The sequence below is a fragment of the Hyla sarda genome, chromosome 1, assembly GCF_029499605.1.
Source record: "Hyla sarda isolate aHylSar1 chromosome 1, aHylSar1.hap1, whole genome shotgun sequence".
NCBI classification, from domain to species: Eukaryota; Metazoa; Chordata; class Amphibia; order Anura; family Hylidae; genus Hyla; species Hyla sarda.
In genome coordinates, this window is record NC_079189.1 from 5,354,444 (window position 1) to 5,376,520 (window position 22,077).

The following is a 22,077-nucleotide window of genomic DNA, read 5'->3' on the forward strand; positions in this document are numbered from 1 at the left end:
GACACCTCTGTCCAAGTCAGGAACTGTCCAGAGCAGGAACAAATCTCCATAACAAACCTCTCCTGCTCTGGACAGTTCCTAAAATGGACAGAGGTGTCAGCAGAGAGCACTGTCGTCAGACAGAAACGAAATTTCAAAAATAAAGAACTTCCTCTGTAGTATACAGGGTCTGATAAGTACTGGAAGGATTAAGAATTTTTAATAGAAGAAATTTACAAATCTGTTTAACTTTCTGGCACCAGTTGATTTTAAAAAAAAGTTTTCCACCGGAGTACCCCTTTAAGCTTTAAGGGCTTGTAGTGCTCCCTGATCCTGACCAGAATTTTAATTGTTAGACCAGATTCACACCACAAAATCTCCGGCAGGAGATCCCAAGTTCGGTGCTAGGACAGTGCGGACTACACTGTAGTCCCCATAATCTACAATGCATTTCTGAGCGGATCCCCTGAAAGACTGTTCATGTGCACATATTGTTTTAGCAGATTGACTCAGAAATGCATTGCCGTCTATGGGGAAAGCAGTGCAATCCTAGCGCCGCCCTCAGAATCACTGCCGGGAGATTCTGTGGTGTGAACTCAGCGTTAGCATGGAAGATGCCTACCTGTAAGCAGTGACACAGCGCATGGAAGTAGTCTTGGTTGGCCTCCAGCTGATCCCAGTCTAGCTCCCAGCATGCAGTGGGGGTAAGGATAGTCGGCAGTCCATAAAACATGGAGCCACAGACACCAGATAAAGATACGACCCTGAAAAGAAATAAATACACTGTCATAGATCGGATGAATAATCCTTCCCAACCTGGACCAATAACACAACTCTGGAACATGTTATAATACGAAGGCTCAGGTGTCCGTCAACATCCCGCCAAGAAAAGGATGCCAGCGTATACTATAGCGGAGAGCAGCGTGGTTGTGTGCATTATTGTTCTCACATCTCATGTCAATGTCTTTATGAGATGGGTGATCCAATGCTCCAGCTGTAGAGGGTCAGTGTCCACCACTATCCTTTATGAGAGCCATCTACATACCTGATGACTTTGAAGGCTTGGGTGACTCTGGGGTTGGCAGTCAGGGCCGACCCTCTAGGATGCGCTCCATCTCCCTCTCCAAGGAGAAGCCCTGGATTGAGAAGAGGCCGGTTCACATCGCACATGACTTCTACTACAAAGTAAAGAACACACGAGTCAGGTAAGTCACCAGAGAAGACAATGAAGGCCTCAGTGTCTACTGTGTACAAGTGTTGGATCAGAGATGAACCCCTACACCCAAATATGGAATGAGGTAATACATTCTAAAAATAACAATCACAAGGCCCAGCCAAGTGCATTAAAGGGGTTGTCTCATTTTTATCAGTGTCACCTGCACTACAAACGTATACCAACAGGTTTGTGTGGGTGATACGGATGACAGGTTCCCTTTATATGCAGCCCCCTCTGTATATAGGACTAGCATCTATCAGGCATTTAGGCTAGGTTTTCAGTTGGTTGGTCCTGGGCAAAAACACCAACGGGGCTGAGCTGTCCCAGTGGATATACAGCCAAGGGTGCAGCTCCGGATGGGCAGGAGGTATAGACTGTATATCTTCTGCTAAGCAAGAACATACAGTTAAGCAGCAATCTGTATAGATCACTGGTTTACTGTAACCCCTAGCTGGGCTGAGCGTTGTGCACCGGCCAAGCAATAAGAGTTAACTACTGCTGTTGAGTAGCACTAGTAAACTTCTCACAGTGTATACAGTATACAACCATCTATACAAATGGCTGTACGTGGAATGGAAGACAGCACAGGACCAAGCCACTGTACAGGTGACCATCCAAATGGCCAATCCAGAAATAGAAGCCATAGAAGTATTGTCACAGCCAATCAGCTGTCTCCTTGCTTGACAAGGGCTAGAGTATAGCCAAAACACTTTGGATAACCAATAAAAAGACTGCAGCTTTTTTTGTATAATTTTGGAGTCTGCTGTTTGGATGATGTGACCTATACTTCTCCTATATAGATGGTTGTATATTGCTAGACAAGAAGTCCACTTAGCCCCCTCATTCCTGCTCCAGCCTGGTCCTGTGTGATGACATCACTAGGGGCTAAACTACACAGGAAGATGACATACAGGACTGAGGGTTGTGGATAAGGCTCTGTTTCCACTGTTTAAAACAAGGCATGTTAAAATGTAAACAGACCCTTTATGGGCACTTTCCCATTTTTGTGTTCTTCTTTTCTTCTCGTTTAAGATACGTAAATGCAGAAAACTACCCAGATTTGGTGGACTACGACGATGACCAGCTGTGACAAAGGCTGAGGGGGAGTGTTTTTTCGAATCACTCTAAAGGCTTAGTAGCATTAGCCCCAAGAACAGCTTGCACTAACCCCCATTTATTACCTGGTACTCAGTGCCACAGGGTTACCAGGAAGAGCCAGTACCAACAGACCTGGAGTGTCAAAAATGTTAAACATAGGCCAAGGTGGTAACAGACTTGTGTGATTTAGTCTGGTAACATTAGGCTGCTGCTGCTTGGTATCTGACTGATAATGAAAATTGGGGGAACCTTTTTTTTTTTTTTAAACAAAAAAACAGGTGAGATTCTCCCTATTTTCATTATGAGCCGGATACCAATCAATTTCAGGACATTACCAGAGTGAGTGAGGAAAATGTTATCTCTATGGGAGAGCCGGAGATACAGCGTTTAGTTATCTCCGATTCTCCCATGAAAATGGGGAGTGCCATGCAGATCACATGGGGTCCCAGCAATCGGACCCCCCTCAATCTGATACATATCCACTATCCTTTGGATAGAGGATATGTTTCACTGCACCACAGTACTTCTTTAAAAATGCTAGCCTGTTACCACCCTTTTTGATGCTTCAGGACTGTTGGTACTGACTCTTCCCGGTAAGCCTGTGGCAGTGGTGGTCACAATTGGGGGTTAGCACAAGCTGTTTTTGGGGCTAACGCTAAGCCCAGACTTGGTAATGCACTCCGTCTATTAGACGGCTTCCACTACTAAGCTTTTAAAGTAATTTAAAAAAAATAAACAAACAACACAAGTTAAAAAAAATAATAATAATAATAAAAAAACACCCCTCATTAACCATTTTATTTCAAATTAAATTAATAAAAAAAAAAATAGTCATTGTCGTAGTCCTCCAAATCCGAAGTAGTCCTTCAGATGGTGGCCTCAGTGTTAAAAGCTCAAGTAACCGTCCCTTATTGCATTCATGTATCTAATAAAAGAAAAACACAAAAAATGGGTTAGTTAAATTAAGGGAAAGTGCCCGTTTAGTGCATAAAGGGTCTGTTCACATTTTACATATTTAACTTCTGAAAAAACACCACAAAAACTGCCTGTTTTTTTGCTGTGTTTTTTGTGGCATTTCTGCTGCTTTTACACCTGTGTGGAAATGATAAATTTTTACCCTGTGCCAATTGTTCACTGCCTTCAGGGTACCACTCTGTGGCGTCTGGCCCATGGAGCATAAGGAGGTAAATAGTCATAGCATAACTACATACCTCCACTAGCCGTACGGTATACAGTGGTGCATAAACCAGTGTAGAAAAACCTAGCATTATGGAAAATCCTGTAGATTTAACTATTTAAGATTGGATTAGGGTTATTGCCTGTTACAATACATAAGGCGGGAGATGAAGAAAATCTGTTTGCTGCAATGTTAGAATCACTACCTAAACTTTATTCCTATTTCACACTACTTCTACATTTGCATGCATTGCAACTAATGGCGTTTTTTTATTCAGGTCACCCTATATATATATCTTTACGTAACTACAATAAATACATTAGAATACAAATAAAGTAGACTAGCAACTAATGTATATAAAGGACTATGAGAGTGACACAGCATACAGTGGATACAGAAGACAGGTCCAAGCACCAGATGGAGGAAGACAGTGCATATTAAAAGACAATATGGAGAATTCCTTCTCACAGTCTGAGGCTCCTTCAGAAAATACCAGGTGACACTTCTCTTTCTCTCCACTGCGCTCCAGCAGCCACGACTTGAAGAAAATCTCCAGGCTCAGAACGTCTGGCAGAGCGACATGACTGTCAATGTCATAGACATGGGAGCCTGAGGAAGATGGAATACAGTGAGTGACTATGAGGACACAGGATCACTATCTGACACATAAGGGTCCCTCATACCCTGGCCTGGAGGCGTCTCAGGTTCTGGAGACCCGCTCTCCTCCAGCTCAGATGAGATGTGGAGAACAAGCAGCCGACGCAACGTACTCAGATCAGCGTCCTGCAAACCATCATCCAGGTCACAGATGAGCTCACGTCCTGGCCGAGTGGAGACAATAGTCACCTAATGAGAAAACAAGGAATTACTGGTGGGCGACCTGAACAAATCTGCGGGTTACACACATACAGGGAATTCAGAGTATTTTAAAGGGGTACTCCGGCCCTAAGACATCATATCCCCTACTCAAAGGATAGGGGATAAGATGTCTGACCGTGGGGGTCCTGCCGCTGGGGACCCCCGCAATCTTGCATTCGGCACCCACCTCTTTGAGCTGCACATCATGCTGCCAGCTCACAAACTGCCGGGTGCGACCAAGGGGCCGGAGTATCGTGATGTCACGACTCTGCCCCCGTATCACGCCCCGCCCCCGCTATGCAAGTCTATGGGAGGGGGCGTGACGGCCGTCACGCCCCCTCCCATAGACTTGCATAGCGGGGGCAGGGGGTGACGTCACGATACTCCGGCCCCGTGGTCAGCACCCGGAAGTTTGTGTGCTGGCAGCGCGGCGTGCAGCTCAAAGAGGTGGGTGCCGAATGCAAGATTGCGGGGCTCCCCAGCGGCGGGACCCCCACGGTCAGACATCATATCCCCTATCCCTTTAAGATGTATTCTGATGTCAGGTAAAAAAAAATTATAAAATGAAACCATAAAAATGCAGCAGAAGTGTCCAGCATTGCTCATCTGTCTTAGTTGGTGTTTAGTCTGACAGTTCCCCCCATTACGAAGGATTCACTGATTTGGTACCTTCTCGTATTTTCCCACGGAAGTGTGGCTTTTGGCGCGAAATGCGGCTGCCCTCTGCTGGATGCACATGAGACCTCCTACTCTTACTAGGTGGAAGAAGTTGGTCAATACAATTTTCACACATTGTTTATAAGAATAGGAAATGTCCGAAATAAATTGATAAAGTAAGGGGAGCTTTGTGAACCATGTAAATGTTAGATGTCTGTCGACCTTCTGGTGCAGAACGGACAACAGGATAATTAGTCTGACATGTATTTGCCGATGAACCGATATATCATGATATATCAGTATACTGCAGTGTACTAGCTTTTCTATGTCAGGAATATATGCTGGAGCTGTACTTGTTTTTTTTTTTTTTTTTACTATTTATGTTTCATAGACCTTGTCTGGATTTTTTTTATGTAATTTTACATTTGTATAGCCTGTGTTTCTTTTCACTTGAAATAAAACTAATTAAAAAAAAAAAATCCTTTTGTTTTGGGGGTCTTAGTCCTGTACTTCCTGGTTGAGCAGTTGCTCAGTATCACAATTCCCAGAATGCATTTCTTTCCCTCAGCATCTTATCACAGTCCTTCCACCCTGTCTACTAATCTACCACAGCAATTCTGCCAGTTCTCGCCCAGAGTTGTTGCATTTCTCAGCACAATGTGGTTGCAGCACCTGCTGTATTCATTCCCCTGTCTGCTTAGCACAATGCAGCATGCTGTAAACTCACCAAATTCTCCTTAAATGCCGAAATAAAGATCAACAAACAAGAGAAACCAGGCACTGCCTGTGGGAATCCCAAAAGATATGCTGACAGGCAAAAAGTCGGGGTATCAGTCCTTAGCAGACCAGGAATGGGAGGGAGTGCTTCACGTAGATAGATGTGTAAGATATAACCCGGGTCACCGGGGCCTGAGGAAACGTCGAATGGCGTGAAACAGTGGCTGTCAACGTGTGAATGCTCCTGCCTTCCAGCTCTGCTCGTGTCGTGGGGAAAATGTCCTATTTATGTTCATCACCGTTGAAGCAGGATCTTCAGGTTGTGCTCCATTTTCTTCTATTGTTGCCGAAATAAAGATATTTATGTGTATAAATGATGGTGTAGCTGTAGATGCTGATAAGGGGTGATGACATCACTCAGGGGGCAGGACTAGACCTCAGAGACAAGTTCCAACCACCACTACTGAAACAGCAGTGGATGAAGCATTGTCTTCAGAGAGAGGGAAAAGCCTGGGGAGCTGCTAAAACAACACCACATTGACAATGAGAGGATTACACAACTTCCTGTTAGAAGAGAGGGAGGAGCCGGTAAGTTCCTGAGACAACATCAGATTGATAATGAGAGGACTACACAACTACCTGTCAGTGATTAATCATGCAAAAGCATGCTGAATCCAGTACTATTTGTTATAACATTATATTATTAAATTATACATATTGGGTCTTATTTAAATAAAATATTCTCATACTGAACTAAGCCCTTTAAAGGGCTTCTCAAATAAAATATAACATCACACAAAAAATGAAGAATATGGAAGTAAGAGATAAAGAAAATCTCAGTTTACAGAAGCAGGTGCTCTCAGGTCAGCTCTCACTACTAGCATGTACTGTATATATACTGCCAGGTTGAACACTCCTGCTCAAGTACAGTGAGGACCCCAGAATGTTGACATGTGAGCCAGAATGGGGCCCATCACCTCCACAAGACAGCTGTGTAGTGTGGCCCCGGAGGAGTTATGCAGCATCCGCTGCTTGTTCTGCTGCAGGGAGTCCAACACCGCCATGGAAAGCGTCCTGTTCCTCAGAGCTCCACAACCTTCCACTGGTAGAGTCTTCAGCTCAGATAGACATCGCTGGAGGCGAAACAGATTTCCTCTCATGTCCTACACAGAGAGACAGAAAACACATCAGATGACTATGTACAGTGACTTACCTACAGTGTGGAGGTACAATACCTTCTTACCAGCAGTGGGAGCAGGCACTGGTGTCTCTCTCTTACGGTATATATACTCAGTCGTTCTCCCGGTTGTGCAGTGGCTGCTCCTAGACACAGGACATTACTGAGCGCCTCACACAGTACAGACTTCACCACAGCCCATCCTGGGGGGTTCACATCTAACACCAGCACACGAGGGTAGACACTGATATGCTCAGCGGCCGAACGGGAAAACATCCTGAGCAACGAAATGGAGAACAGTCACCTTGGACAGAGGGAAAACACTGAAGAAAAAGTTACAAGGAAGCCCAAGAAGCTTCAAAGGGATCAGGCGCAGTCCTGACAAACAATGGAACGGCAGAGAGCAGCGACATACCGCATGGACATACAGGAGTTCCTGGCCACGGGGTTTACCAGGACAAGGCAAAAAACTGCAATTATGGAATAGTCACAGAAAAAGCCAAAGTCCTGATCTTATCCCATCACCTCAGTCCTGATCTTATCCCATCACTTCAGTCCTGATCTTATCCCATCACCTCAGTCCTGATCTTATCCCATCACCTCAGTCCTGATCTTATCCCATCACCTCAGTCCTGATCTTATCCTATCACCTCAGTCCTGATCTTATCCCATCACCTCAGTCCTGTTCTTATCCCATCACCTCAGTCCTGATCTTATCCCATCACCTCAGTCCTGATCTTATCCCATCACCTCAGTCCTGATCTTATCCCATCACCTTAGTCCTGTTCTTATCCCATCACCTCAGTCCTGATCTTATCCCATCACCTCAGTCCTGATCTTATCCCATCACCTCAGTCCTGATCTTATCCTATCACCTCAGTCCTGATCTTATCCCATCACCTCAGTCCTGTTCTTATCCCATCACCTCAGTCCTGATCTTATCCCATCACCTCAGTCCTGATCTTATCCCATCACCTCAGTCCTGATCTTATCCCATCACCTCAGTCCTGTTCTTATCCCATCACCTCAGTCCTGATCTTATCCCATCACCTCAGTCCTGATCTTATCCCATCACCTCAGTCCTGATCTTATCCCATCACCTCATTCCTGTTCTTATCCCATCACCTCATTCCTGTTCTTATCCCATTACCTCAGTCCTGTTCTTATCCCATCACCTCAGTCCTGTTCTTATCCTATCACCTCAGTCCTGATCTTATTCCATCACCTCATTCCTATTCTTATCCCATCGCCTCAGTCCTGTTCTTATATTATCACCTCAGTCCTGATCTTATCCCATCACCTCAGTCCTGCTCTTATCCTATCACCTCAGTCCTGATCTTATTCCATCACCTCAGTCCTGTTCTTATCCCATCACCTCAGTCCTGTTCTTATCCCATCACATCAGTCCTGATCTTATCCCATCACCTCAGTCCTGATATTATTCCATCACCTCAGTCCTGTTCTTATCCCATCACCTCAGTCCTGTTCTTATTCCATCACCTCAGTCCTGATATTATTCCATCACCTCAGTTCTGTTCTTATCCCATCACATCAGTCCTGTTCTTATCCCATCACCTCAGTCCTGATATTATTCCATCACCTCAGTCCTGTTCTTATCCCATCACCTCAGTCCTGTTCTTATATCATCAACTCAGTCTTGATCTTATCCCATCACCTCAGTCCTGTTCTTATCCCATCACCTCAGTCCTGTTCTTATTCCATCACCTCAGTCCTGATCTAATCCCATCACCTCAGTCCTGATCTAATCCCATCACCTCAGTCCTGACCTAATCCCATCACCTAATTCCTATTCTTATCCCATCACCTCATTCCTGTTCTTATCCCATCACCTCAGTCCTGATCTAATCCCATCACCTCAGTCCTGATCTAATCCCATCACCTCAGTCCTGTTCTTATCCCATCACCTCAGTTCTGTTCTTATTCCATCACCTCAGTCCTGTTGTTATTCCATCACCTCAGTCCTGTTCTTATCCCATCGCCTCAGTCCCGTTCTTATCCCATCACCTCTGTCCTGATCTTATCCCATCACCTCAGTCCTGTTCTTATCCCATCACCTCATTCCTGTTCTTATCCCATCACCTCTGTCCTGATCTTATCCCATCACCTCAGTCCTGATCTTATCCCATCACCTCAGTCCTGTTCTTATCCCATCACCTCAGTCCTGATCTTATCCCATCACCTCAGTCCTGATCTTATCCCATCACCTCAGTCCTGTTCTTATCCCGTCACCTCAGTCCTGTTCTTATCCCGTCACCTCAGTCCTGATCTTATCCCGTCACCTCAGTCCTGATCTTATCCCATCACCTCAGTACTGATCTTATCCCATCACCTCAGTCCTGCTCTTATCCTATCACCTCAGTCCTGATCTTATTCCATCACCTCATTCCTGTTCTTATCCCATCACCTCAGTCTTGTTCTTAAATTATCACCTCAGTCCTGTTCTTATCCCATCACCTCAGTCCTGTTCTTATCCCATCACCTCAGTCCTGTTCTTATAATATCACCTCAGTCCTGTTCTTATCCCATCACCTCAGTCCTGATCTTATCCCATCACCTCAGTCCTGATCTTATCCCATCACCTCAGTCCTGTTCTTATCCCATCACCTCAGTCCTGTTCTTATTCCATCACCTCAGTTCTGTTCTTATCCCATCACCTCAGTCCTGTTCTTATCCCATCACCTCAGTCCTGTTCTTATCCCATCACCTCAGTTCTGTTCTTATCCCATCACCTCAGTCCTGTTCTTATCCCATCACCTCAGTCCTGTTCTTATCCCATCACCTCAGTCCTGTTCTTATCCCATCACCACAGTCCTGATCTTATCCCATCACCTCAGTCCTGTTCTTATCCCATCACTTCAGTCCTGTTCTTATCCCATCACCTCAGGCCTGTTCTTTTCTCATCACCTCAGTCCTGTTCTTATCCCATCACCTCAGTCCTGTTCTTATCCCATCACCTCAGTCCTGTTCTAATCCCGTCACCTCAGTCCTGTTCTTATATTATCACCTCAGTCCTGTTCTTATTCCATCACCTCAGTCCTGTTCTTATCCCATCACCTCAGTCCTGATCTTATCCCATCACCTCAGTCCTGTTCTTATCCCATCACCTCAGTTCTGTTCTTATCCCATCACCTCAGTCCTGTTCTTATCCCATCACCTCAGTCCTGATCTTATCCCATCACCTCAGTCCTGTTCTTATCCTATCACCTCAGTCCTGTTCTTATCCCATCACCTCAGTCCTGATCTTATCCCATCACCTCAGTCCTGTTCTTATCCCATCACCTCAGTCCTGTTCTTATTCCATCACCTCATTCCTGTTCTTATCCCATCACCTCAGTCCTGATTTTATCCCATCACCTCAGTCCTGTTCTTATCCCATCACCTCAGTTCTGATCTTATCCCATCACCTCAGTCCTGTTCTTATCCTATCACCTCAGTCCTGATCTTATTCCATCACCTCAGTCCTGTTCTTATTCCATCACCTCATTCCTGTTCTTATCCCATCACCTCAGTCCTGATCTTATCCCATCACCTCAGTCCTGTTCTTATCCCATCACCTCAGTTCTGATCTTATCCCATCACCTCAGTCCTGTTCTTATCCTATCACCTCAGTCCTGATCTTATCCCATCACCTCAGTCCTGATCTTATCCCATCACCTCAGTCCTGATCTTATTCCATCACCTCAGTCCTGATCTTATCCCATCACATCAGTCCTGTTCTTATTCCATCACCTCAGTCCTGTTCTTATCCCATCACCTCAGTCCTGATCTTATCCCATCACCTCAGTCATGTTCTTATCCCATCACCTCAGTCCTGATCTTATCCCATCACCTCAGTCCTGTTCTTATCCCATCACCTCAGTCCTGATCTTATCCCATCACCTCAGTCCTGTTCTTATCCCATCACCTCAGTCCTGTTCTTATCCCATCACCTCAGTCCTGATCTTATCCCATCACCTCAGTCCTGTTCTTATCCCATCACCTCAGTCCTGATCTTATCCCATCACCTCAGTCCTGATCTTATCCCATCACCTCAGTCCTGATCTTATCCCATCACCTCAGTCCTGATCTTATCCCATCACCTCAGTCCTGATCTAATCCCATCACCTCAGTCCTGTTCTTATCCCATCACCTCAGTCCTGTTCTTATCCCATCACCTCAGTCCTGTTCTTATTCCATCACCTCATTCCTGTTCTTATCCCATCACCTCAGTCCTGATCTTATCCCATCACCTCAGTCCTGATCTTATCCCATCACCTCAGTCCTGATCTTATTCCATCACCTCAGTCTTATTCTTATCCCATCACCTCAGTCCTGTTCTTATCCCATCACCTCAGTCCTGATCTTATTCCATCACCTCAGTCTTATTCTTATCCCATCACCTCAGTCCTGTTCTTATCCCGTCACCTCAGTCCTGTTCTTATATTATCACCTCAGTCCTGTTCTCTTTGTCTCTACTCGGTCTTGTTCTTTCCGTCTCTCCTCGGTTCTGTCCCGTTCTTCCTCTTTCAGGTCCCGGTTTCTCTTATCGGGCGCGCGGTACCAGACGCAGCCAATAGGCGATAGACCCGCCCACTAGCAGCAGGACGGACGCGGCCGTCAGCCAATCAAAGGCGGACGAGCGGAACCCGCCAACTGCGCGAGACCTCAACTACAGGTACCACAAGACTCAGGAGACATTACCTCAGGGTCCGCCGAAAATTGTAGAGGATAATGGGGGTTATAGTAGTGAGGAGATAATAGGGGTTATAGTGGTGAGGAGATAATGGGGGTTATAGTGGGGAGGAGATAATGGGGGTTATAGTGGTGAGGAGATAATGGAGGATATAGTGGTGAGGGGATAATGGGGGTTATAGTGGTGAGGAGATAATGGGGGTTATAGTAGTGAGGAGATAATGGAGGTTATAGTGGTGAGGAGATAATGGGGGTTATAGTGGGGAGGAGATAATGGAGGTTATAGTAGTGAGGAGATAATGGAGGATATAGTGGTGAGGAGATAATGGATGTTATAGTGGTGAGGAGATAATGGGGATTATATTGGTGAGGGGATAATGGGGGTTATAGTGGGGAGATAATGGAGGTTATAGTGGTGAGGAGATAATGGAGGTTATAGTGGTGAGGAGATAATGGGGGTTATAGTGGTGAGGAGATAATGGGGATTATATTGGTGAGGGGATAATGGAGGTTATAGTGGGGAGATAATGGAGGTTATAGTGGTGAGGAGATAATGGAGGTTATAGTGGTGAGGAGATAATGGGGGTTATAGTAGTCAGGAGATAATGGAGGATATAGTGGTGAGGAAATAATGGATGTTATAGTGGTGAGGAGATAATGGGGATTATATTGGTGAGGGGATAATGGGGGTTATAGTAGTCAGGAGATAATGGAGGTTATAGTGGTGAGGAGATAATGGAGGTTATAGTGGTGAGGAGATAATGGAGGTTATAGTAGTGAGGAGATAATGGAGGTTATAGTGGTGAGGAGATAATGGATGTTATAGTGGTGAGGAGATAATGGGGATTATATTGGTGAGGGGATAATGGGGGTTATAGTAGTCAGGAGATAATGGAGGATATAGTGGTGAGGAGATAATGGAGGTTATAGTAGTCAGGAGATAATGGGGTTATAGTGGGGAGGAGATAATGGAGGTTATAGTAGTGAGGAGATAATGGAGGTTATAGTGGTGAGGAGATAATGGGGGCTATAGTGGTGAGGAGATAATGGGGGTTATAGTGGTGAGGAGATAATGGGGATTATATTGGTGAGGGGATAATGGGGGTTATAGTAGTCAGGAGATAATGGGGGTTATAGTAGTCAGGAGATAATGGAGGATATAGTGGTGAGGAGATAATGGAGGTTATAGTAGTGGGGAGATAATGGAGGTTATAGTGGTGAGGAGATAATGGAGGTTATAGTGGTGAGGAGATAATGGAGGTTATAGTGGTGAGGAGATAATGGATGTTATAGTGGTGAGGAGATAATGGGGATTATATTGGTGAGGGGATAATGGGGGTTATAGTAGTCAGGAGATAATGGAGGATATAGTGGTGAGGAGATAATGGGGGTTATAGTGGTGAGGAGATAATGGAGGTTATAGTGGTGAGGAGATAATGGGGGTTATAGTGGTGAGGAGATAATGGGGGTTATAGTGGTGATGAGATAATGGGGGTTATAGTGATGAGGAGATAATGGAGGTTATAGTGGTGAGGAGATAATGGAGGATATAGTTGTGAGGAGATAATGGGGGTTATAGTGGTGAGGAGATAATGGAGGTTATAGTGGTGAGGAGATAATGGGGGTTATAGTGGTGAGGAGATAATGGGGGTTATAGTGGAGATAATGGGGGTTATAGTGGTGAGGAGATAATGGGGGTTATAGTGGTGAGGAGATAATGGGGGATATAGTGGTGAGGAGATAATGGGGGTTATAGTGGTGAGGAGATAATGGAGGTTATAGTAGTGAGGAGATAATAGGGGATATAGTGGTGAGGAGATAATGGGGGTTATAGTGGTGAGGAGATAATGGGGGATATAGTGGTGAGCAGATAATGGGGGTTATAGTGGTGAGGAGATAATGGAGGTTATAGTGGTGAGGAGATAATGGAGGTTATAGTAGTGAGGAGATAATGGATGTTATAGTGGTGAGGAGATAATGGAGGTTATAGTGGAGATAATGGGGGTTATAGTGGTGAGGAGATAATGGATGTTATAGTGGTGAGGAGAGAATGGGGGTTATATTGGTGAGGAGATAATGGGGGTTATAGTGGTGAGGAGATAATGGGGGTTATAGTAGTGGGGAGATAATGGGGGTTATAGTGGTGAGGAGATAATGGGGGTTATAGTAGTGGGGAGATAATGGGGTTATAGTAGTGGGGAGATAATGGGGGTTATAGTGGTGAGGAGATAATGGGGGTTATAGTGATGAGGAGATAATGGAGGTTATAGTGGTGAGGAGATAATGGGGGTTATAGTAGTGGGGAGATAATGGGGTTATAGTAGTGGGGAGATAATGGGGTTATAGTAGTGGGGAGATAATGGGGGTTATAGTGGTGAGGAGATAATGGAGGTTATAGTGGTGAGGAGATAATGGGGGTTATAGTGGTGAGGAGATAATGGAGGTTATAGTGGTGAGGAGATAATGGATGTTATAGTGGTGAGGAGATAATGGGGGTTATAGTGGTGAGGAGATAATGGAGGTTATAGTGGTGAGGAGATAATGGAGGTTATAGTGGTGAGGAGATAATGGAGGATATAGTGGTGAGGAGATAATGGATGTTATAGTGGTGAGGAGATAATGGGGGATATAGTGGTGAGGAGATAATGGGGGTTATAGTGGTGAGGAGATAATGGAGGTTATAGTGGTGAGGAGATAATGGAGGTTATAGTAGTGAGGAGATAATGGATGTTATAGTGGTGAGGAGATAATGGATGTTATAGTGGTGAGGAGAGAATGGGGGTTATATTGGTGAGGAGATAATGGGGGTTATAGTGGTGAGGAGATAATGGGGGTTATAGTAGTGGGGAGATAATGGGGGTTATAGTGGTGAGGAGATAATGGGGGTTATAGTAGTGGGGAGATAATGGGGTTATAGTAGTGGGGAGATAATGGGGGTTATAGTGGTGAGGAGATAATGGAGGTTATAGTGGTGAGGAGATAATGGGGGTTATAGTAGTGGGGAGATAATGGGGTTATAGTAGTGGGGAGATAATGGGGTTATAGTAGTGGGGAGATAATGGGGGTTATAGTGGTGAGGAGATAATGGAGGTTATAGTGGTGAGGAGATAATGGGGGTTATAGTGGTGAGGAGATAATGGAGGTTATAGTGGTGAGGAGATAATGGATGTTATAGTGGTGAGGAGATAATGGGGGTTATAGTGGTGAGGAGATAATGGAGGTTATAGTGGTGAGGAGATAATGGAGGATATAGTGGTGAGGAGATAATGGATGTTATAGTGGTGAGGAGATAATGGGGGTTATAGTGGTGAGGAGATAATGGAGGTTATAGTGGTGAGGAGATAATGGGGGTTATAGTGGTGAGGAGATAATGGGGGTTATAGTGGAGATAATGGGGGTTATAGTGGTGAGGAGATAATGGGGGTTATAGTGGTGAGGAGATAATGGATGTTATAGTGGTGAGGAGATAATGGGGGTTATAGTGGTGAGGAGATAATGGGGGATATAGTGGTGAAGAGATAATGGGGGTTATAGTGGTGAGGAGATAATGGAGGTTATAGTGGTGAGGAGATAATGGAGGTTATAGTAGTGAGGAGATAATGGATGTTATAGTGGTGAGGAGATAATGGAGGTTATAGTGGAGATAATGGGGGTTATAGTGGTGAGGAGATAATGGATGTTATAGTGGTGAGGAGAGAATGGGGGTTATATTGGTGAGGAGATAATGGGGGTTATAGTGGTGAGGAGATAATGGGGGTTATAGTAGTGGGGAGATAATGGGGGTTATAGTGGTGAGGAGATAATGGGGGTTATAGTAGTGGGGAGATAATGGGGTTATAGTAGTGGGGAGATAATGGGGGTTATAGTGGTGAGGAGATAATGGGGGTTATAGTGATGAGGAGATAATGGAGGTTATAGTGGTGAGGAGATAATGGGGGTTATAGTAGTGGGGAGATAATGGGGTTATAGTAGTGGGGAGATAATGGGGTTATAGTAGTGGGGAGATAATGGGGGTTATAGTGGTGAGGAGATAATGGGGGTTATAGTGGTGAGGAGATAATGGAGGTTATAGTGGTGAGGAGATAATGGATGTTATAGTGGTGAGGAGATAATGGGGGTTATAGTGGTGAGGAGATAATGGAGGATATAGTGGTGAGGAGATAATGGATGTTATAGTGGTGAGGAGATAATGGGGGTTATAGTGGTGAGGAGATAATGGGTGTTATAGTGGTGAGGAAATAATGGGGGTTATAGTAGTGAGGAGATAATGGAGGTTATAGTAGTGAGGAGATAATGGGTGTTATAGTGGTGAGGAAATAATGGGGGTTATAGTGGGGAGGAGATAATGGGGGTTATAGTGATGAGGAGATAATGGGGGTTATAGTGGTGAGGAGATAATGGGGATTATATTAGTGAGGGGATAATGGGGGATATAGTGGTGAGATAATGGGGGTTATAGTGGCGAGGGGATAATGGAGGTTATAGTGGTGAGGAGATAATGGGGGATATAGTGGTGAGGAGATAATGGAGTTTATAGTGGTGAGGAGATAATGGAGGTTATAGTGGAGATAATGGGGGTTATAGTGGTGAGGAGATAATGGAGGTTATAGTGGAGATAATGGGGGTTATAGTGGTGAGGAGATAATGGGGGATATAGTGGTGAGGAGATAAGGTGGGATATAGTAGTCAGGAGATAATGGAGGTTATAGTGGAGATAATGGGGGTTATAGTGGTGAGGAGATAATGGAGGTTAAAGTGATGAGGAGATAATGGGGGTTATAGTGGTGAGGAGATAATGGGGGTTATAGTAGTGGGGAGATAATGGGGTTATAGTAGTGGGGAGATAATGGGGGTTATAGTGGTGAGGAGATAATGGGGGTTATAGTGGTGAGGAGATAATGGAGGTTAAAGTGATGAGGAGATAATGGGGGTTATAGTGGTGAGGAGATAATGGGGGTTATAGTAGTGGGGAGATAATGGGGTTATAGTGGTGAGGAGATAATGGATGTTATAGTGGTGAGGAGATAATGGGGGTTATAGTGGTGAGGAGATAATGGAGGTTATAGTGGTGAGGAGATAATGGGGGTTATAGTGGTGAGGAGATAATGGAGGATATAGTAGTGAGGAGATAATGGGTGTTATAGTGGTGAGGAAATAATGGGGGTTATAGTGGTGAGGAGATAATGGGGGTTATAGTGATGAGGAGATAATGGGGGTTATAGTGGTGAGGAGATAATGGGGATTATATTAGTGGTGAGATAATGGGGGTTATAGTGGCGAGGGGATAATGGAGGTTATAGTGGTGAGGAGATAATGGGGGATATAGTGGTGAGGAGATAATGGAGGTTATAGTGGAGATAATGGGGGTTATAGTGGTGAGGAGATAATGGAGGTTATAGTGGAGATAATGGGGGTTATAGTGGTGAGGAGATAATGGAGGTTATAGTGGAGATAATGGGGGTTATAGTGGTGAGGAGATAATGGGGGATATAGTGGTGAGGAGATAAGGTGGGATATAGTAGTCAGGAGATAATGGAGGTTATAGTGGAGATAATGGGGGTTATAGTGGTGAGGAGATAATGGAGGTTAAAGTGATGAGGAGATAATGGGGGTTATAGTGGTGAGGAGATAATGGGGGTTATAGTAGTGGGGAGATAATGGGGTTATAGTAGTGGGGAGATAATGGGGGTTATAGTGGTGAGGAGATAATGGGGGTTATAGTAGTGAGGAGATAATGGGGGATATAGTAGTCAGGAGATAATGGGGGTTATAGTGGTGAGGAGATAATGGAGGTTAAAGTGATGAGGAGATAATGGGGGTTATAGTGGTGAGGAGATAATGGGGGTTATAGTAGTGGGGAGATAATGGGGTTATAGTAGTGGGGAGATAATGGGGGTTATAGTGGTGAGGAGATAATGGGGGTTATAGTGGTGATGAGATAATGGGGGTTATAGTGATGAGGAGATAATGGCGGTTATAGTGGTGAGGAGATAATGGGGGTTATAGTGGTGAGGAGATAATGGGGGTTATAGTGGTGAGGAGATAATGGGGGTTATAGTGGTGAGGAGATAATGGAGGATATAGTGGTGAGGAGATAATGGAGGTTATAGTGGTGAGGAGATAATGGGGGTTATAGTGGTGAGGAGATAATGGGGGTTATAGTAGTGTAGAGTCTAAGCCTCTGGGGGATGCAGTACTTATAGTTTGTTAACTTGTAGACCTGAAGTATAAGTAACACTAGTATCACCAGTGCGGTATAAAGTAACACCAGTATGACCAGTGCGGTATAAAGTAACACCAGTATCACCAGTGCGGTATAAAGTAACACCAGTATGACCAGTGCGGTATAAAGTAACACCAGTGTCACCAGTGCGGTATAAAGTAACACCAGTATGACCAGTGCGGTATAAAGTAACACCAGTATCACCAGTGCGGTATAAAGTAACAGCAATATGACCAGTGCGGTATAAAGTAACACCAGTATCACCAGTGCGGTATAAAGTAACACCAGTATCACCAGTGCGGTTTAAAGTAACACCAGTATGACCAGTGTGGTATAAAGTAACAGCAGTATGACCAGTGCGGTATAAAGTAACACCAGTATCACCAGTACGGTATAAAGTAACACCAGTATGACCAGTGCGGTATAAAGTAACACCAGTATCACCAGTGCGGTATAAAGTAACACCAGTATCACCAGTGCGGTTTAAAGTAACACCAGTATGACCAGTGTGGTATAAAGTAACAGCAGTATGACCAGTGCGGTATAAAGTAACACCAGTATCACCAGTACGGTATAAAGTAACACCAGTATGACCAGTGCGGTATAAAGTAACACCAGTATGACCAGTGCGGTATAAAGTAACACCAGTATCACCCGTGCGGTATAAAGTAACACCAGTATCACCAGTGTGGTATAAAGTAACACCAGTATCACCCGTGCGGTATAAAGTAACACCAGTATCACCAGTACGGTATAAAGTAACACCAGTATGACCAGTGCGGTATAAAGTAACACCAGTATGACCAGTGCGGTATAAAGTAACACCAGTATCACCCGTGCGGTATAAAGTAACACCAGTATCACCAGTGTGGTATAAAGTAACACCAGTATCACCAGTGCGGTATAAAGTAACACCAGTAAGACCAGTGCGGTATAAAGTAACACCAGTATGACCAGTGCGGTATAAAGTAACACCAGTATGACCAGTGCGGTATAAAGTAACACCAGTATGACCAGTGCGGTATAAAGTAACACCAGTATGACCAGTGCGGTATAAAGTAACACCAGTATGACCAGTGCGGTATAAAAGCTCCTTTCACCTGAGGTATGTTAATTGCTTTCATAGTTATGTAGTCTACAAAAAAAACCATACTTCCGTCCAGTTAGGCTTCTTACTCTAGACGACGTTCTGAGGTATCGGGGATGTGGTGACGCCACATGTGTCGGTGTTATTAATCTCTTATGATTCCGGTCCTCAGGGGGTGTCTTGTAGGTCACTGGAGTCTGACATTGAAACTTTTAGGGTCTGTTCACACGTACGGTATTCTGAGCAGATCTGATGCGCAGGATTTCAAGCTGTGTTCAGTTTATATTGAAATCTGCGCAGAATACTGTGCGTGTGAATAGACCATTATTATGACTTTTTACAGTGATATTGTTTTATCTGACGTTTGATATTTCGACATTTTGTTTTTCAGAACTGAACACGATAAAATTTCAATCTCCTTAGACATTTACATCATATGTGACTGATATCATCGCGTCTCTTATAAATCTGCAGCACTGATATAACCTCCAGAAACATTTTCCACATACATGTGAGTTACATGGGCCGCTCCTTTTATATCATCGCTGCTGGGAGACGCAGCCTTTTGGGTAGTTTACAGAATGCAGAGCAGGGAAACATTCTGTGGCTTGAGCATGGGGGTGTGATGTAGAGATCTCATCTCCCCGGGCTCCACCACGGGGCTGCTTACATAAGATGCATTCTTTATAGTGAATTAAAGGTAAAATAATGAAAATAAAGTGTTTTGAGAGTGTCCTGAGGCTGCACATAGGTCGGCTGTAAGTGTGCATTCACATGGATGTGTTTTTGTTTGGTTAGGTGTGTGTATGTGGCACTCACAGCCCCCCCTTCGCTCATTCCTTATTTGCTTCAAATCCTTTGGGACAGAGAGGGGGGGAAAAAGTATGAACACTGAAACAGTCAGAGCTAGAGAGACAGTGGGGGAAGAGCACTAGGGAAGTCTCAGAGCGAGTGACCACGCTGAAGAGAGTGAAGGAGGAGAGGGGAGACGGCAAGAGGAGGAACAGGAAGAAGGGAATTTGGGAAAAGTTTTTGTGCATGCAAGGAGACTTCTAAAGGTAAGTGAGACCGCTATAAAGATCTCTGTGTGATAAGGTGATGAAAAGTGTGTACACTATGACATGAGAGGGGGCAGAAATTCAGGAGATGGGTCCCAATCAAGAGGGTGCAGAGTAAGTGTGATACAGGAGAGGGTGCAGAGTAAGTGTGACACAGAAGGGTGCAGAGTAAGAGTGTGATACAGGAGAGGGTGCAGAGTAAGTGTGATACAGGAGAGGGTGCAGAGTAAGAGTGTGATACAGGAGAGGGTGCAGAGTAAGAGTGTGATACAGGAGAGGGTGCAGAGTAAGAGTTTGATACAGGAGAGGGTGCAGAGTAAGTGTGACACAGGAGGGTGCAGAGTAAGAGTGTGATACAGGAGAGGGTGCAGAGTAAGAGTGTGATACAGGAGAGGGTGCAGAGGAAGAGTGTGATACAGGAGAGGGTGCAGAGTAAGAGCGTGATACAGGAGAGGGTGCAGAGTAAGAGTGTGATACAGGAGAGGGTGCAGAGTAAGTGTGATACAGGAGAGGGTGCAGAGTAAGAGTGTGATACAGGAGAGGGTGCAGAGTAAGAGTGATACAGGAGAGGGTGCAGAGTAAGAGTGTGATACAGGAGAGGGTGCAGAGTAAGAGTGTGATACAGGAGAGGGTGCAGAGTAAGAGTGATACAGGAGAGGGTGCAGAATAAGAGTATGATACAGCAGAGGGTGCAGAGTAAGTGTGATACAGGAGGGGGTGAAGAGTAAGAGTGTGATACAGAAGAGGGCACAGAGTAAGAGTATGATACAGGAGAGGGTGCAGAGTAAGTGTGATACAGGAGAGGGTGCAGAGTAAGAGTGTGATACAGGAGAGGGTGCAGAGTAAGAGTGTGATACAGGAGAGGGTGCAGAGTAAGAGTGATACAGGAGAGGGTGCAGAGTAAGAGTGTGATACAGGAGAGGGTGCAGAGTAAGAGTGATACAGGAGAGGGTGCAGAGTAAGAGTGTGATACAAGAGGGGGTGCAGAGTAAGAGTGATACAGGAGAGGGTGCAGAGTAAGTGTGATACAGGAGAGGGTGCAGAGTAAGAGTGTGATACAAGAGAGGGTGCAGAGTAAGAGTGTGATACAGGAGAGGGTGCAGAGTAAGAGTGTGATACAGGAGAGGGTGCAGAGTAAGAGTGTGATACAGGAGAGGGTGCAGAGTAAGAGCGTGATACAGGAGAGGGTGCAGAGTAAGAGTGTGATACAGGAGAGGGTGCAGAGTAAGTGTGATACAGGAGAGGGTGCAGAGTAAGAGTGTGATACAGGAGAGGGTGCAGAGTAAGAGTTTGATACAGGAGAGGGTGCAGAGTAATAATATAATACAGGAGGGTGCAGAGTAACAATGTGATACAGAAGATGGTGCAGAGTAGGACTGTGATACAGTAGAGAGTGCAGAGTAAGAGTGTGATACAGAAGAGGGTGCAGAGTAAGAGTGATACAGGAGAGGGTGCAGAGTAAGAGTGTGATACAGGAGAGGGGGCAGAGTAAGTGTGTGATACAGGAGAAGGTGCAGAGGAAGAGTGTGAAACAGGAGAGGGTGCAGAGTAAGTGTGTGATACAGGAGAGGGTGCAGAGTAAGAGTGTGAAACAGGAGAGGGGGCAGAGTAAGTGTGTGATACAGGAGAGGGTGCAGAGTAAGAGTGTGAAACAGGAGAGGGGGCAGAGTAAGTGTGTGATACAGGAGAGGGTGCAGAGGAAGAGTGTGATACAGGAGAGGGTGCAGAGTAAGTGTGTGATACAGGAGAGGGTGCAGAGTAAGAGTGTGATACTGGAGAGGGTGCAGAGTAAGAGTGTGATACAAAAGAGGGTGCAGAGTAAGAGTGTGATACAGGAGAGGGTGCAGAGGAAGAGTATGATACAGGAGAGGGTGCAGAGTAAGAGTGTGATACAGGAGAGGGTGCAGAGTAAGACTGTGATACAGGAGAGGGTGCAGAATAAGAGTGATACAGGAGAGGGTGCAGAGTAAGAGTGTGATACAGGAGAGGGTGCAGAGTAAGAGTGTGATACAGGAGAGGGTGCAGAGTAAGAGTGTGATACAGGAGAGGGTGCAGAGTAAGAGTGTGATACAGGAGAGGGTGCAGAATAAGAGTGATACAGGAGAGGGTGCAGAGTAAGAGTGTGATACAGGAGAGGG

General features: G+C 45.0%; 2 protein-coding genes across 9 annotated transcripts in view; one reads left to right on the plus strand and one right to left on the minus strand.

The window, feature by feature from the left end:
- Nucleotides 1-11,477, minus strand: part of M1AP (meiosis 1 associated protein) — a 53,534-nt gene extending 42,057 nt beyond the window's left edge. For 2 of the 3 annotated variants that reach the window (XM_056539661.1, XM_056539501.1), the window contains exons 1-7: nucleotides 11,330-11,477; nucleotides 6,946-7,156; nucleotides 6,680-6,865; nucleotides 4,154-4,316; nucleotides 3,939-4,079; nucleotides 1,025-1,157; nucleotides 602-743 (exon numbers count right to left, since the gene is read on the minus strand). In XM_056539661.1, the coding sequence (XP_056395636.1) occupies nucleotides 602-743; nucleotides 1,025-1,157; nucleotides 3,939-4,079; nucleotides 4,154-4,316; nucleotides 6,680-6,865; nucleotides 6,946-7,155 (975 nt within the window). In that variant the 5' untranslated portion in view covers nucleotide 7,156; nucleotides 11,330-11,477. Of the gene's footprint in view, nucleotides 1-601; nucleotides 744-1,024; nucleotides 1,158-3,938; nucleotides 4,080-4,153; nucleotides 4,317-6,679; nucleotides 6,866-6,945; nucleotides 7,203-11,329 lie in introns of all 3 variants that reach the window. The other variant, XM_056539585.1, reaches the window with a different exon arrangement.
- The window catches only part of LOXL3 (lysyl oxidase like 3), an 82,398-nt gene continuing 71,737 nt past the window's right edge, over nucleotides 11,417-22,077 (plus strand). For 3 of the 6 annotated variants that reach the window (XM_056538992.1, XM_056539309.1, XM_056539387.1), the window contains exons 1-2: nucleotides 11,417-11,554; nucleotides 19,273-19,392. The gene's annotated coding sequence lies outside the window, so the exon portion shown is untranslated. The other 3 variants (XM_056539076.1, XM_056539164.1, XM_056539241.1) reach the window with 3 other exon arrangements.